Source organism: Thalia democratica, unplaced genomic scaffold (genome assembly GCF_965202585.1).
Source record: "Thalia democratica unplaced genomic scaffold, ktThaDemo2.hap1.1 HAP1_SCAFFOLD_1186, whole genome shotgun sequence".
Lineage (NCBI taxonomy): Eukaryota > Metazoa > Chordata > Thaliacea > Salpida > Salpidae > Thalia > Thalia democratica.
Genome location: NW_028140087.1, coordinates 17,541 through 32,636, shown reverse-complemented (window position 1 = coordinate 32,636; position 15,096 = coordinate 17,541). Strand labels below are relative to the sequence as shown.

General features: G+C 28.7%; 1 protein-coding gene across 1 annotated transcript; it reads left to right on the top strand.

The window, feature by feature from the left end:
• Nucleotides 1–338: 338 nt before the first annotated feature.
• LOC145847991 (uncharacterized) lies at nucleotides 339–6,374 on the top strand. The gene is made up of 5 exons (XM_082953788.1): nucleotides 339–1,573; nucleotides 1,737–1,949; nucleotides 2,461–2,503; nucleotides 5,313–5,472; nucleotides 6,196–6,374. Exons 1-5 carry the CDS (start codon nucleotides 350–352, stop codon nucleotides 6,281–6,283), a joined length of 1,728 nt encoding a protein of 575 aa, XP_082809914.1. The 5' UTR covers nucleotides 339–349; the 3' UTR covers nucleotides 6,284–6,374.
• The last annotated feature ends 8,722 nt before the right edge of the window (nucleotides 6,375–15,096 follow it).

Genomic DNA, 15,096 nt, shown 5'->3' with positions numbered 1-15,096 from the left:
GCTAGTAGCAAAAAACATTAAAAAACCTAATATTTTAAGATATAAAGGAATACTTTTTGAAAAACAAGATGTGTCATGATTCAATTAATAAATGTGGTTAATTAATTTAAGTCATAATATATTTTCTTCATAGTATTACAAGTGTTGGTTGAAAAAAATAAACTTGAAACTCAAATAAATTAAATTTTGTTTAAGTTACATACAACGACTCAAACTATTAAAATAAACTATAATTTGTTGCATAAAACTAAAAAACAATAACTAAAATAACACGTTTAAAACTTTATTTACACTTACAGCAATTAGTTAATTATTCTTAGTCGAATAAATCGAAATAAGACACGCAAAGATGAGCCCCGCAATCAAAGTAGAAGAAGATTTCAACGACGCTGCCTCCACCTCTTCCGAGAGCTCCTCCTCATCGAGCAGCTCCTCATCTTCCAGCAGCTCCAGCAGCTCGTCATCCTCGAGTTCTTCTAGTAGTTCCGCTTCGTCTAAAGGCAGCAACAAGGAGGTAAAGATCGTAGAAGCTGCTCCAGCAGAAGAAGCTGCTCCAGTAGAAAAAGCTGCTCCAGCAGAAGAAGCTGCTCCAGCAGAAGAAGCAGCTCCAGTAGAAGAAGCCGCACCTAAAGAAGCTGAAGCAGATGCTTTCGACTTCATGGGAGGAGGAGAAATGGCAGCAGAATCTGAAGAAGAGGAAGAGGTTGTAGAAGCAGCCCCAGTTGAAGAAGCTGAAGAAGTAGTAGAAGTAGTTGAAGCTGAACTTGTAGAAGCCCCTGAAGAAGAACTCAAGACAGTAACAATTGTTCATAAATCTACTGAAGCCGCTCCATTCGTTGAGGAAGAGGTTGAAGTTAAAGTCGTGGAAGAAGAGGCTGTAACTGAGGTTGAAGCTCAACAAGAAGTAGAAGAAGAAGCTGCTTTAGCAGAAGAAGCTGCACCTGCAGAAGAGGCCGCTCCAGCTGAAGAAGCAGCTCCAGCAGAAGAAGCAGCTCCAGCTGAAGAAGTAGCTCCAGCAGAAGAAGCAGCTCCAGCAGAAGAAGCCGCGCCTGTAGAAGAAGCCGCTCCTGTAGAAGAAGCAGCTCCGGTAGAAGAAGCAGCTCCAGTTGAAGAAACCGCTCCAGCGGAAGAAGCAGCTCCAGTAGAAGAAGCAGCTCCAGCAGAAGAAGCTGCTCCTGTAGAAGAAGCCGCTCCAGCAGAAGAAGCTGCTCCAGCAGAAGAAGCTGCTGCTGTAGAAGAAGCCGCTGCTGTAGAAGAAGCAGCTCCAGCTGAAGAAGCAGCTCCAGCAGAAGAAGCTGCTCCAGCAGAAGAAGCCGCTCCAGTAGAAGAAGCTGCTCCAGCAGAAGAAGCCGCTCCAGCAGAAGAAGCTGCTCCAGCAGAAGAAGCAGCTCCAGCAGAAGAAGCAGCTCCGGTAGAAGAAGCTGCTCCGGTAGAAGAAGCTGTGACAGAAGAGGTACAAGAAGAACAAGCAGAAGTTGAAGTCGTAGAAGAAATTCAACAAGAAGCTGTAGAAGAGCCAGCTCAAGAAGAAGAGGTTCAAGAAACCGTTGAAGTCGTAGAAGAAGTTGTACAGGTTGAAATTAATTAAGTTTTGAGTAAAAAGCTATTAAATATACTTCATGTCAAAAAAATGCTCTAAAAAGTATCTGAACAACCTTTTAAAAATTTACTAGTTTAATATTTCAAAGCAATAACTGAGCTACAGGAAAAAAATAATACACAATGTATTTTTTTAGGAAGCTGCTAAGGACCCAACACCAATTCCAACTCCGAAAGAGCCAACTCCGGTTCCAACTCCCGAACCAACACCTCCACCAACCCCCAAGGAACCCACTCCAGAGCCAACTCCTGAACCGACACCTGAGCCTTCACCAGCTCCCAGCGTTCCGAGCACGACGCCTTCTCCTGTTGAATCGGATGCAGAACCTGAGCCTGAACCCGTAAAGAAGGTAGTTTGTTGTAATTAGTGTGTTTATACTTTAAAAATATTTTTTTTTTGCAAGTGAAAGTATGATTCATATTTATTACTTCTTTTGAAGCAGACTTTAAAAACCTGAATATTTTTGAAAATGTTTTGAATCTTAAATGTTGTTCTCTGTCAAAATTTTGAAAATTACAGACATAGTATACTGTATATTTTGAAAGCAAATCGTGCTTATTTTCTTAAAAGTACATATATAGGTTTTGAATGTTTGTATTAGTTACAATGAAATAATATTGTAAAGCATTTCACTTGAACAACTGCATTATAAACGCAGAGATAAAGATTTGTTTAAATTACAAACATTCTGTCGTTGGTTGAAGTTGCAAGTTGTATTGACATTATGCAACTAAAAGTAGCTTTTTAATGCGTAATCGTTTGCAAGCTTAAATTTTGTATTTTTTAAACTTATATTACATACAAAAATTCTGATTATAGACAAAAATAGAAATCTTAAATTAAGTTTTTTTTTGTTACAGGCAGTTTTCATACCACCCACTCCTAACAAAGTTCTTATTCCAGGTTTGTTTTATTTTTGTTTTTAGTATTTTGATTAAAATATATTTTTGTTCAAGAAGTAATTTATTTTTTCTTATTGTCACACACCTAGATGTTTTGTTTATAAGTTGTTTAAATACATAAGTATTGCATGTTATACTTAAACAGAACAAACATTTTAAAACTCGTGCTTGAAAATTTTGTATCAAAACAAGTTTTAAAAGATTAATTATTGGTATATATACTTGAATTTTTTATTTCGTTTAAATGCTAACTTAGTTTTTTTTTTTTTCATTTCAAATAACAATATTAAAAAAACTTTAAGCCTAAAAGTAGCATATATTTTTGTCCTGCAGTATCTGACTACTTTGTTCAATGCAATATTAAAAAGTCATTAGTGAGTGCTACGCTATTTCCAATATATAGGCCGTTAGACACCATTAAATACTCATTATAAAGTAATGTTGTAAAATATCATACAAATCATAATCAATGTATTTCTACTTAAAGTGAATGCCATGTTTTTCGACAATTAAACTTCATTTTAATAGTATTGGAAAAAAATGTTTGACCGTAAAAATTATTTGAATGTTCCATTTAGACTTTTTCGAAAATAATTAAAACGCAAAGTTGTTATAGCGCATTAAAAACTTTTCACCACCAAAATACTTTCATTTAACACCAACGCGTTTCCTTTTCGGCTATTCATAAAAATAGAATTGAATACTTGAGTTCAAACTTTAGTACTTGAAGTTTAAAACGTTTATTTCATTTTGCAAACTTATAATTTAAAATAAATGCGCTAAAGAAGCGAAATTAATGCAACTCAAGAGAAAAGTAGGAATTAAAATAAAGTTTACCATTTTACTAGAAAGCAAAGATTTAAGCTTTTGACCTTTCATAAGTATTTTTTTTGCGCTAAAATTCAAACTTGGAAAGTAAGCGCTTCGTTAGGTAATTTTTTCAGTTTTTTCTGGCTACGTGTCCGAACTTAACGGTTGAATGCGCACAGAGAAGCTTCGAGCGAACGAAGATTATGTAACTTTTATATTCAAATTAGTTCGAACCCACCGTTTAAAGAGGTAAACTCGGTGTTTTAAGCGGTGCTTTCGCTAGTTTGAAAACATTTGCTGTAATTAATTAAAATGTGTTTTGGCTTAAATATTTTGTTTTCAATAAACAATTGTTAAACTTTAAGATTAACAAGTTTATACAACCTTGATTTAAAACTAAGCTAAACAAATATTTCTTTCGCAACAAACTTGAGTGTGTATTGTTTTCAAATATTACTTAACCAACTTTAAAAATTGTAAATAATAAATAAGTTAGTCAACTCAAAAATTATTTGTATCGTTAACATAAACTGCTGGAACTTGTATTAGTGTAAAAACAGTACTTCTACTAATAAGCCAATTTTAAAGCGTTGTTTACTATTTGCTAAAAACACCACAACTATACTAATTAATATTTAAATACCAGTTAATGAGCTGAAGATTTTACTTTAAAACTAACCGTAAACGTTTTAAAAAAGTAAAGTAAATTAGCCATAAAAATGTTTAAAAAATCTCATAACAGTAAATTGTAGCTATCAAAATTGTTTTGTAAGAAATTAAAACCAACGTTCTACTTGTTTTAATCATTGTTACATATCTTACGTTAGTGTTATATATAAATAAAAGTTTTTGATTACGTTTTACTAAAAGATTTTTACACAATTTACAAAATGTATAAACTTACTATAGAGTACGACGTTTAAGGAAAAGGTTTTGATGCAACGTTATCAAACAATTTTTTAAACAATAACATACTTAAGAGATTTTATTAACATTTATATAACATAAAAGCTACAAAAATTTCGAAATACTTCTAAGAAATGTTTAATAAGATCGTTTTAAAACTAACCTATCCTAAACTAACCTTTTCTTGGTTAAGCTCACTTTTTATAAAAGTATTTTTTAATAGTTTTAGAACTTTAAGTTTGTTATTTTCTATGCTTCAAAATATGAGAAAAAGTTTGCACTCGGTTATAAATTTTTATATTTATAAAAGATAGTATAAAAAAACTTTGTACAACTAAAACAAATCATTTAATGAAAGGTCAGTTAGTTTATAAAGTAAAACATAGTACTATGTCAACTATGTAAACTAGCAACAGTAATAGTAAGTATGATTTATAAAAAATGTGTGTTTATAATAAAAAAAATAGTAAGATTAAGTTACACACTATATAACTTATTTTCTCGACTTTTGCATTATGTTTATTGTTAAAGAGGGAAAGTAACTTCTAATGTATTATCATTAAAAAACTATTTTATTGCTTATGAAAAGCAAAGCGAACTATCAAGCTAGTTATTAAGCTCAAACCATGAGTGTAAATAAATGTTTAAGAAGAAAACACATGACTATTATACTGAATTTTTCTCAAAACAGTGTCTGAATAAGCAGTTGTATATGCGGAAATATGCTATTGAATACAAACTTCAAATAAATTATAATTAATATAATAATTTTCTCCATATAGTATCCGAAATGGCTTTAGTATGTGCGGAAATTACGCCAATGAATACAACGACACTGATTATATTTGTATACAAATTAATTTTAAACAGCTTCAAATATAGCAACGGTATATGGAGCTACTAAGCTAATGAAAATACAATTATTTTTTACCAAATAGTGTTTTTATACGGTACCAGAAATGACAGTAGTGTATGCAGCCATTAAGCTAATGAGCAGATAATACTAATTATATACAAATACATAATACTTATCTTATAGATAAACATATACTAATATAAAGTATATAATATTAATTGACTACTTATTAATACAGTATCGGAGATGGCAGTGGTTTATGCGGCCATCATACTGGCGGACGACGAACTGGTCATAACTGCTGACAAGTTGGAGGCCATCATGTGGTCCGCGGGTCTCAAGGTGGAACCATACTGGTACCCCATGTTTGAGAGGGCCTTGCAGGGTATCGATGTCAGGTTAGTGTTTGAATTAAGATAGAAAAAAATGTAAAGCCAGTCTAATAAGTTACTAACAGAGTTTGTAAAATATTGAAAGGTACAAATACCTTGTATACAACATTTACTACACAGCTATGTTCTATTAGAGTTTAAAAACTAATTAATTAAAATATTAAGAATTTCAAAAATATACAGTTCACACTTTGTTCTTATTTTGGTTAAACATTTATATAGAAATGATATGAACAGTGAAAAGAATTATATTTGAAACCCACAATGTTTAGCTTATTGTGTTATTAAATGTCTAGACTGAAAAGTAACGTAATTAATATGCATTCCATTTGGAAAAGTTCAACAAATAGTTACGAGAAAGTCAAACAAGCCAATTAACAGTTTCTCACAGTGCGTGCACAGAAGTGCACATATGTAATTAATAGTACTGATGTTTCACTTGATAATATGTATATTAAATGGGAAATAAAAATCATAAGTTGAACTCAACTATTTTGTCGGCTTTATAGTATTCCTACTCTAGTAATATATAATAAATAATATTAGTAAATATTACTGTAATAAATTTCATGAATTATTTTTCCTGTACATTTATTTTGTTTGATCATAAAATTGAAGTAGGTTAAACTCTGAAAACGCAAAAATACGAACGCAAAGACTATCATACAAAAAAAAAACTCATAAGTTAAATATAAAAAAACACCTCCTCAAAAAAAAATTTAATTTCAGAACGCTGATGAGCACCATGATGGCGTCCGCTCCTTCGTCAGGAGGAAACCAACCTTCAGGGAGGAAAACAGGAGGAGGAAAAGGTTGAGGAGAAGAAGGTCGAAAGCTCCTCAGACGAATCCTCCGACGACGACATGGGATTCGGACTCTTCGATTAATTCTCTTCTCTCGTATTTTAATTCTCTCCTTTTAATTATCTCACATCGACTCTCTAATTTTACTTTGAGTTTTTTTATGGAGATGATTTTAATGAGGTTCCGACTTGATGAGAATTTAAAGTAGAGATTCTTTGATTAAAAATTCTCTTCCTCTGTTACTTTTATTCTCTCATAATTCGGTTTCTTGTTTTATTTTTGAGATAAAAACTACGAGGTTTTAAGTTGAGAGCCCACGCAAAGTAGATGTTTCAATTTTTTTGTAAGGTGCAAAGTCCTTTAGTTTTTTTGTAAATTTATATTTTTGAAGCGGAAACACTTTCGTTTTTTTCTGTAGTTTTTTTGAAAAGTGCTCAAATTTTTTTCTGTAAAAACTATCTTTTGTATGTTTAAACTAGTTTGTAGAAGTTTTTATATAATTGTCTTTAGGTGAATTAAACATTAACATAATATTTTGCCGTTAAACATTAGTATATTTTAAGCTAGTTTGTACATTAATAAAATTATAGGAAGTGTTTTTTTTGTTTATTTGCACTAACACTGAAGCAAAAATATCACCAATCACGTTTATGCAGTAAATTTTGTAAAATATGAAATTACAAGCCACACAATTGCCTCAAAAATTTAAATTTCTTATACCATTTTGTAATGGCATTGTTAAATCAAGAACTGTAGTTAGAAACGGTTGTTTTTTAAGTACTTTGAAATTGTTCATAATTTTTTGACTATAATTTTTTAAGTTCTGTAAAACTGCTTTAACATTTGTAAATATTACTAACATAACTCGTAGTTTAAAGATTAAAAAGATAAACTTAAATTCAAGATAAGAAGTTTCATAAAAAACCTCACAAGTCGAAACATTTCGCAATTTGTGAAAAATTCTTAAGTTCGCGCTCTGAGGTGCTGCAACCGGAAATTATATTTGTTACGTCATAAACCCGTTTGCCTTTTAATATTTCAGCTTAAAATAAACAAAAAATATTAAAACAACTTTGAATTTTTAAACAAGAATTAATATAAGTATTCAGGAAAATATTAATTTCAAACAGAACAACCCAAACAATGACATTTTTTACAACAATAAACCTTTACAACTTTGAATTTTTCTTTTCAATTATAAATAAAAAGTTCTGCAATCCAATTTCCCTTCAAACCGCAGCGAAATATTCCAGGGCGTTGCCGACCTTATTATTGCGTCACACACAGAGCGTTGCACGGTGGATTGCAGAAATCGTTCGAGCGTGAAATTGTTGCTTCAAAAGGATTGTGACGTCACGATTTGAAGTTCAACGTGGCAGTGTTTAAATACAGAGAATTTTTTTTTATCTGATGAAGTTTGTGTAAATACTGTTTGGATAGCGGAGTTTGAATAAACTTACTTTTGTGTGTTTTCTTGACTGCTTTTGCCTTTTGTGTAGTGTAAAATAAACTTTAGTAAATCGGAAGTCGTAGTTTATATAAGTTTATAAAGGCGTAGTATTTATAGAAAGTTTTCATTTGAAGCTTCAATAAAAGTAGTATAGATTGCTTTTTAAAAACATATTTTAAAACTTCCCCTACAAAGTTTAATAAAACCGTAATATTTTATGCATACGCGATATTATTAGTGTAGTGCAAATGCCAAAGCTTTTAAGTATTTTCAGAAGCGATTTAGCAACATTTCAAAGTTATCTGGTTTTGTCTTTTTTTTTAAATAATTAAATTTGCATATGTAGAGGAATTTGAATTACATTTGTGAGCTAGACTGTTATATTTAACTTTTTTTTTTAAATAACTGATGTTGAATTGCTTATAATGCTTATACTGTAATTAATGAACAAAAAACGAACACCAAGTAATAAAGTTTGTAAAGATATAAGTTTTAGTTTTAATGTTATACTTGTTAGTGTTCGTAAAAAATTCTATAAATTTTGAAAACCGTTGTTAGTATGCTAACAGTTTTCAAAACTGGTCTTAAATTTTAATTTGGAGAAAAAAGTTAAAGGTAAGCTTGATGGGTATAAAAGTTTAATTTTTAAAAAGCAGTAAAATGCTTTTAATATGAACACAATTTTAATGCAAAGTATTTATTGTATATGCAATATGAATAACATTGAATAACCAAAACATATTTTAATCTACTAACCAGCTGTTCAGCGATGGTTTAAATTAAACTTGGCATTGAAATTCAAAAGATTAAATTTGCATGCTAGTTATTAGATATTGCATTGCTTTGCAAAATTAATAAATATTTTATTCATTTTACAAATGACAATGTCTGTATAACAGTTCAGACTTGACATATGTATATTTGTTTAAACTAGAATTGAAGATTGTTAAGAGTTTTCAAGGTAAACAAATACTTAATTTTAAAATAATTTAAAAGTCTTATTTTGATATTAAAAACAAATTAATTATCCAAGTACCACAGTAAGAAACAAAGCTCTTTAGCTTTAATAAAAACTTTTCCAATTTTTAAGATCAAAGTACAACTAAAGTATGCTTTATAGCTTATAAACAAAAGCTTAGTTTACAAGTTTTTATGTACATTCTGTATTGAAACATTTTCTAACTTAGTATGAGTAACTGTTTGTAAGTCGTTAGTTTAGAGTTTAGATGCAACAGTTTTTGCATGCATATTTGCCATTATAATCTAACCAATTTAATGCAGACAAGTTGTTTATATGGATATTTTAGCGCGGTCTAAACTTAATCAATTGTCTGAACTTACTTATAAAACTCAACTGCTATACGTCTAAATACTAAGTTCATAATAACCCCAAAGTACTTCCGAAATGTTGCTTTAATGATTGTAGTTAAAAGGTTAAACAAAATAAGTTTAGTACATTTTATCATAAAAGCATTTCAAAAAAAAAAAGTTTAATTATTTAAAACTGGACATACGTTATCCATTAAAATGTTTCATTAAATTGTACATGATCTATGTGCAATAAACTATATAAGCGCCAAACATAATAATCAATTCAGCTATATTTCAACTTGGCTTTTAAATTCTAAAGGATTAACTTTGTATCCTTTTATTAAAATACTACACTGCTAGCCAAGTTTTTAAATATTTCTAATGACAACGTATGTTAAGCAGATTAAACTTGACATATGTATATTTGTTTAAACTATAATTTATATCATTGTTAAAGCGTTTTTTAAGCTAAAAAAACAGTTAAATTTAATAAAAAATTATAACAAGCTCTTTTTTATTATAAATTGAAATAAATTGATGCAATTACCAATTATAAGCAAGGAAGCTTTTAATTTATTTTATTATATAGTAATTTTAGATCAAATTACAATAATAGTGATATTTATAGCTTCTAAACAAACACTAGTTCGTGTTAATTTCCATGTGGTAAATATAAATAATTATTTGACAGCATAATTAAAGTAAACGTTTATATGTCGTTTATTTATATACGGCATTTTTTTTGAAGGGTATTTATAATTGTAATCTAAAAAATTTAATCTATAAAAATATATGTAGGTACATTTTAAGGCAGCCAATAAACTTAATAAACTATTCAAACTTTGTTACTAACTTTTTGTTGTATTTCTCAATAATAGAAATATAATAATTTTAAGTACTTCCGAGAAAGAATGGTAGTAGTTGAAAAATGGTAGTAGTTGAAAAATTAAAGTGTGAATAAGTTTGTCATTTTATTAAATTAAAATTTTGTGAATATTTTAAAATTTTCATCGACTTTCTTGCAACGTAAAACAAACTAAAAGACACACTATAACAAGAATCAGTACATTCAATCTACAACAAATAGTTTTTAAGTTGTACGATTGGTTGAGCTTGTATAACATAAAATTAAAATGATAAAAACTTATAATAGTGTTTACACTGTTTACACACGAATCTTAATAAAAATTATGTATCAAAGTAGAAGTTTAGTTTATTTATTGCTTAAAACTGCACTTATACACGATATGGGGGCAAACAGTTATACTTTTAACTATTTTTTAGACAAAACTTTACTTTTTTGTTAAAATATTGACAAACACTAATAGTTTTAGACTAGTTCTAAAAACGTTGTAACATACATTTAACATACTCCAAGTGATTTCTATTGAAAGTTAAAGAAAAAGTAAACAAACAAAGACTTATGAATTTTTTGAGTTGAAAGAAAATTTTACTTAGATATAGATTTTATTTAACAGGAAATATTTTTAAAAAGTTTAGTTTTAGGAGAAGTTTATTTTGATTTTAAAATATCTTATTCTAATTAAATTAAAGATTTTGTATAATAGAAATAAAAATGTGAAAATTTAATATTTTATTTACTACAAGTTTTCGGTAGAAAAATAATTACAAGTTTTAAAAAAATAACAGTAAACCTGGTAGTAAACAAAATATTTAGTATGCACACTTTTATTTAAATAAGGTTTTCACAATTCAGTAAACCGAGCAATCCTTTTAGTTAAGATATATAACTATGTATAATAGAAATTAAAATATAGTTTTAAATTTATTTGATTTTTTAAGGTTTTGACATCTAAGTTCAACTTAGTTTGATTTATCTTAAATATAGTTTTATATTAATAAAGTTTCAAACTGTGTAACAATGTCATCTGTGTAAAAGTGACAACTTATTCAAAAGTGGATACTCGTAAAAAGAGACGCATCGTGAAAAAATGAACCCGTATGAAAATGACACCATGCAAAAGTGACGAACAACTTGGGTGGGAATAGGTTCGGGTTGGAATTGACTGGGAATGATTTGATTTGGGTGGGATATTATTCGAGTGGGAATTAATCGAGAGGTGTTTTATATCTTTAGGTTATTGAACTTAATTTAATTTAGCTTGTAATAGATTGCAAAAATATGTGCTAAACTGTGTAAAAAGCATTAACTACTAAAAATATTATTAATAAAATAAAATTGTTCACGATTAGCTTTAAATAATTTAGTCGTAAAGTTTAAAAAAATATCCTAAACAGTAAATTCTATTTATAATTGAATTATAAATTAATTATAAGCAAAAAATTTATTGACTTTTATCTTAAAATAGTTAAGAATTAAAAGAGACAAACTAGTTTAAAACTGTTTTAAAATAAAAGTCAATATAATGTTTTTGTTTGCTGAAAAAAGGTGTAAAAGAATTTATTAATATTATTTTAAATTTGATAAAGGATGTGTTTTGTTGTTACTAAAAACAAAATATTTTGTTAATTTTCAATGGTAATATTTTTGAATATTAGATTATCTACAACAAGTACATGAAAAATTTATTAAATTTAAAACTTATATTGTAATTAAAACAAAATGTCTATTATTCTAATAAAGTAAATGTTAGAGAATGGCTATTAAGCACGCAATTAATCATTTCTAACAGCATATAATTCACAGTATAATACTATATGTTAGTATTTAAGCTTATTATAGAAATGCTTTATAATAAACTAGCAGGCATCAAAGCAACTTGTAGCAAATTTTAAGAATGTTAAAAATTTTTGCAGTTTGTACGCAACTAAAGACTAATTCATCAAACTTGAAAATGTTTTGATTCCTTAAATAGTTTTGACAGTTGATAATAATAAAAAAAATTTAAACAAAAAATGTTCTCTCTTAAATTAAATATTCAAAACTTTAGACAATTAGAAGTTAATGTAAATACAGCATACAACTATACAGATGAATACTTTTCTTACAATCTCTAAAATAGTTTGAATTAATTAAACAAATATTTAAGTAAAGTGCATTCATTTAAACACAAATATTTTAGCAACATGTTATACTCAACATTTAATCAAATAGTTAAAGAGGTAGATTAGTATATTTCTTAAACTATTTGCAATTATTAAGAAAAGCAATTATCAACAATAATATTTTTGTCAAAAGTATTAATACTGCTAGTTTTAAATTCTTTATGTTTAGTTACTGTGTTTTCAATGTAAATTATAATACTCCACTAAGCTACTAACATATAATAAAACCTCAATTTTAAAAATATTCTACAGGTTTTCTTTAAAATCATGGCAGAACAAGCACTTCACTCCGGAGAAGAGGCCAAAAACAGTGAGTTGCCTTCTAAAAGTGAAACTCCTGTAAAAGAAAGAAAGCAGAATGCTGGAACAAAGGGACCTCAAAGTGCTTCTACTGATCATTCTAAGGTTGATGATAGCAAACCAGCACCACAACAATCACCTTCAGAAAATAATGTATCTGATGATATAACACCTCACACTGAGGCTAACAACAATGTCAGCAATCCCGCTGATTCAACAGAAAACACTGGACGTATGAGCAGTCAGGAAAGACTGAAGCAGTTCAGAGACGAGTGTTTGGAAGTGGCATTGTTTTTTGATAGGTGCAACCAAAGATTAATTGAAATTGGCACGAACGATCAAAATGTGAACAAATCTGTTCTGAAAAAAGCCATATTCGAGTTTTTATCAGAAATAGATCATCAAAAACAGAAGGCTTTCAAACACGAGATTCCCAGTCAAACTGTGGAGAGAGCGCTGAATAATTTTCATAATTTGTATCTCAACATCACCAAACCTACTGATGACGACAACATGAGTTATGGGCAAGTCGGTATCATCAGTATGAATCTCACTTGTTTAGGCTGGGCTTGTGACAGCCTGTCTAAAGGGTTTAAAAGGCTCGGCAACGGAGCTAAAGATTCGTTCGGTGATTGATCCGGTGATCGATGGGAAGGACTCAAGAAAGAAGTTGAAGCTGAATTCAAATCTGCCCCAAAGTCTTTGAAAGGAATTGATGAAACGAACCTGTTAAAGATTGAAGAAATTGTTGAAGGTTTGAACGATGAAATACAGCAGTTTTCAAGCGAACAGTTGTAGATTGACGATTAATAGTTTATGAGTGTTTTATTTTGATTAAATAAGTTTAATTTTGAGCTTTGGTTTTTGTTTAGAATTGTTCAGTTTATTTTTTGTGCTCTGATTTCTTTTTGTTTACAAACGCTTTTGTTGAAGTGTTTACTCTTGTTTTGTTAGAATGCAAATAAATTAAATGACACAATCAAATAGTTTTCTTAAATAGTAAATAAGTAGCTATATAATAACCATAACTTAGTTGATGAAAGGTAGTATTTATGAGATAATCTAATATAAAATCATGTCGGTGAACCTTGGTAGCTAAAGTTTATTTAATTATGGTTTAAAAAACTATAAAAAGCACTAAGCTATTTTTGTAAAACAACTGAACTCTTGCTTTTTTTCAAATAAGCTTGAGTAACAGAACACAGACGGCTGTAAACTAGATTTTAGCGGCTAAAACTATAAATTAATTTTGCTAAGTAGTAATTCAATAGATTTACACGCATATAGAAGTTCGTTTATTTCTTTCAAAGGCTTTGTTACTTTTCTACTACAAGCATTTAAGAAGTTTTGTAAATTGAAGTCCAACCAGTTTTTGGCTTCTACAGTGTAAAAACTACACAAACTATCATTATTTGTCAAAAATTTGATTGCAAACAGTTAATACCTGTAGTACTTATCTAAAAAATTCTTATCAGATTAGCTACAAATTTTAAATGCAAAAACATAGAAAATAGGCAATTGATATGTTTATCTGTTCAAAATATCCATTATTTCTCAAACTTATATTTCTAGTTTTTGATTAATCATCAACTTCAAAATATTTAGTGTCTGTTTCAAATTATGGCTTTGTGGCTCCTACTTTTACAGCTTAAGGCCCTTAAATATCTTTAATTTTTTCCATAACATCTAGTATAAGTTTGTAAACTACCATTAAAAACGCTTAGGCCCTTTTCCTTTTTGTTCTACATCATTATTTCAAGAATATTTAGTGTAAGTTTCAAATTATGACCTCATGCCTCCTTTGGCCCCTTTGATGCTTATGACCCACTTTTGGAAAACTTGCTTTGTAGCTGCTTTAAGTTCTTTTATGAGATTAAAAAATTGTATACCTATGAGCTAGCCTAGCAAAAAAAAAACCGTTGACAAGTAAAAACTAAATAACAAGTGTGACACAAAAGTAAATGTAAATTTAAGCTTATTCAACACTATTTTAAAGAAAGTAAATATTATACATTTAAATTAATTTTTATTAAAATACGGACGTCTCAAAAAAAGCTATTTTACTTAAGTTTTGTTTTTTTCGAATAAATTTTCAATTTCTACTTTGATATAAATTTTTTATTTTACCAAGTCAAACATCCACACTTAATTATACGCTATTAAAGCAACAATTTTTCAAAAGAGAGTCTGAGTCTGACAACATTATCTTTTTATAATAAGCTATCTAAGGATGGGAATTTATCGTGTTGGAATTAATCAGATGGGATTCGATTTGGGTGGGAAATTATTCGAGTGGAAATTGATCGAATGGCTATTTAAATCTTTAGGTTATCAAATTTAATTTCAATTAGCTTTAAATAAATTGCAATATTATGTGGTAAACAGCTTAATAAAAAAAAATTAATGATTAAGAAAGACTATTATTGAAATAAAATTGTTCACGATTGGCTTTATTTATTTTAGTCGTAAAGTTCAAAACGTATCGTAAATAGTAAATTCTGTTTATACTTGAATTATACATTAAATATAGTTATATAAAAACAAATTTAAGCAAATTAAAACCTTATATTGTTTGTTTTTAAGTAGTTTAGAATGAAAAAAGACAAAATATTTTATAATAAAAGCCTATACAAGGTTTTTATTTACTGAAAATAAGTGTAAAAAAATTTAACAATCTAATTTTAAATTCAATAAAAGATGTGTTTTGTTGTTGCTAGAAATAAAATGTTTTATTATTTT

Bases quoted from the DNA above. Each gene is read 5' to 3' on its own strand.
- LOC145847991 (XM_082953788.1), top strand. From the start codon at position 350: ATGAGCCCCGCAATCAAAGTAGAAGAAGATTTCAACGACGCTGCCTCC. The intron at 1,950-2,460 runs GTAGTTTGTTGT...TTTTTGTTACAG, and splicing joins AGCCTGAACCCGTAAAGAAG to GCAGTTTTCATACCACCCAC. The intron at 2,504-5,312 runs GTTTGTTTTATT...TTATTAATACAG, and splicing joins TAACAAAGTTCTTATTCCAG to TATCGGAGATGGCAGTGGTT.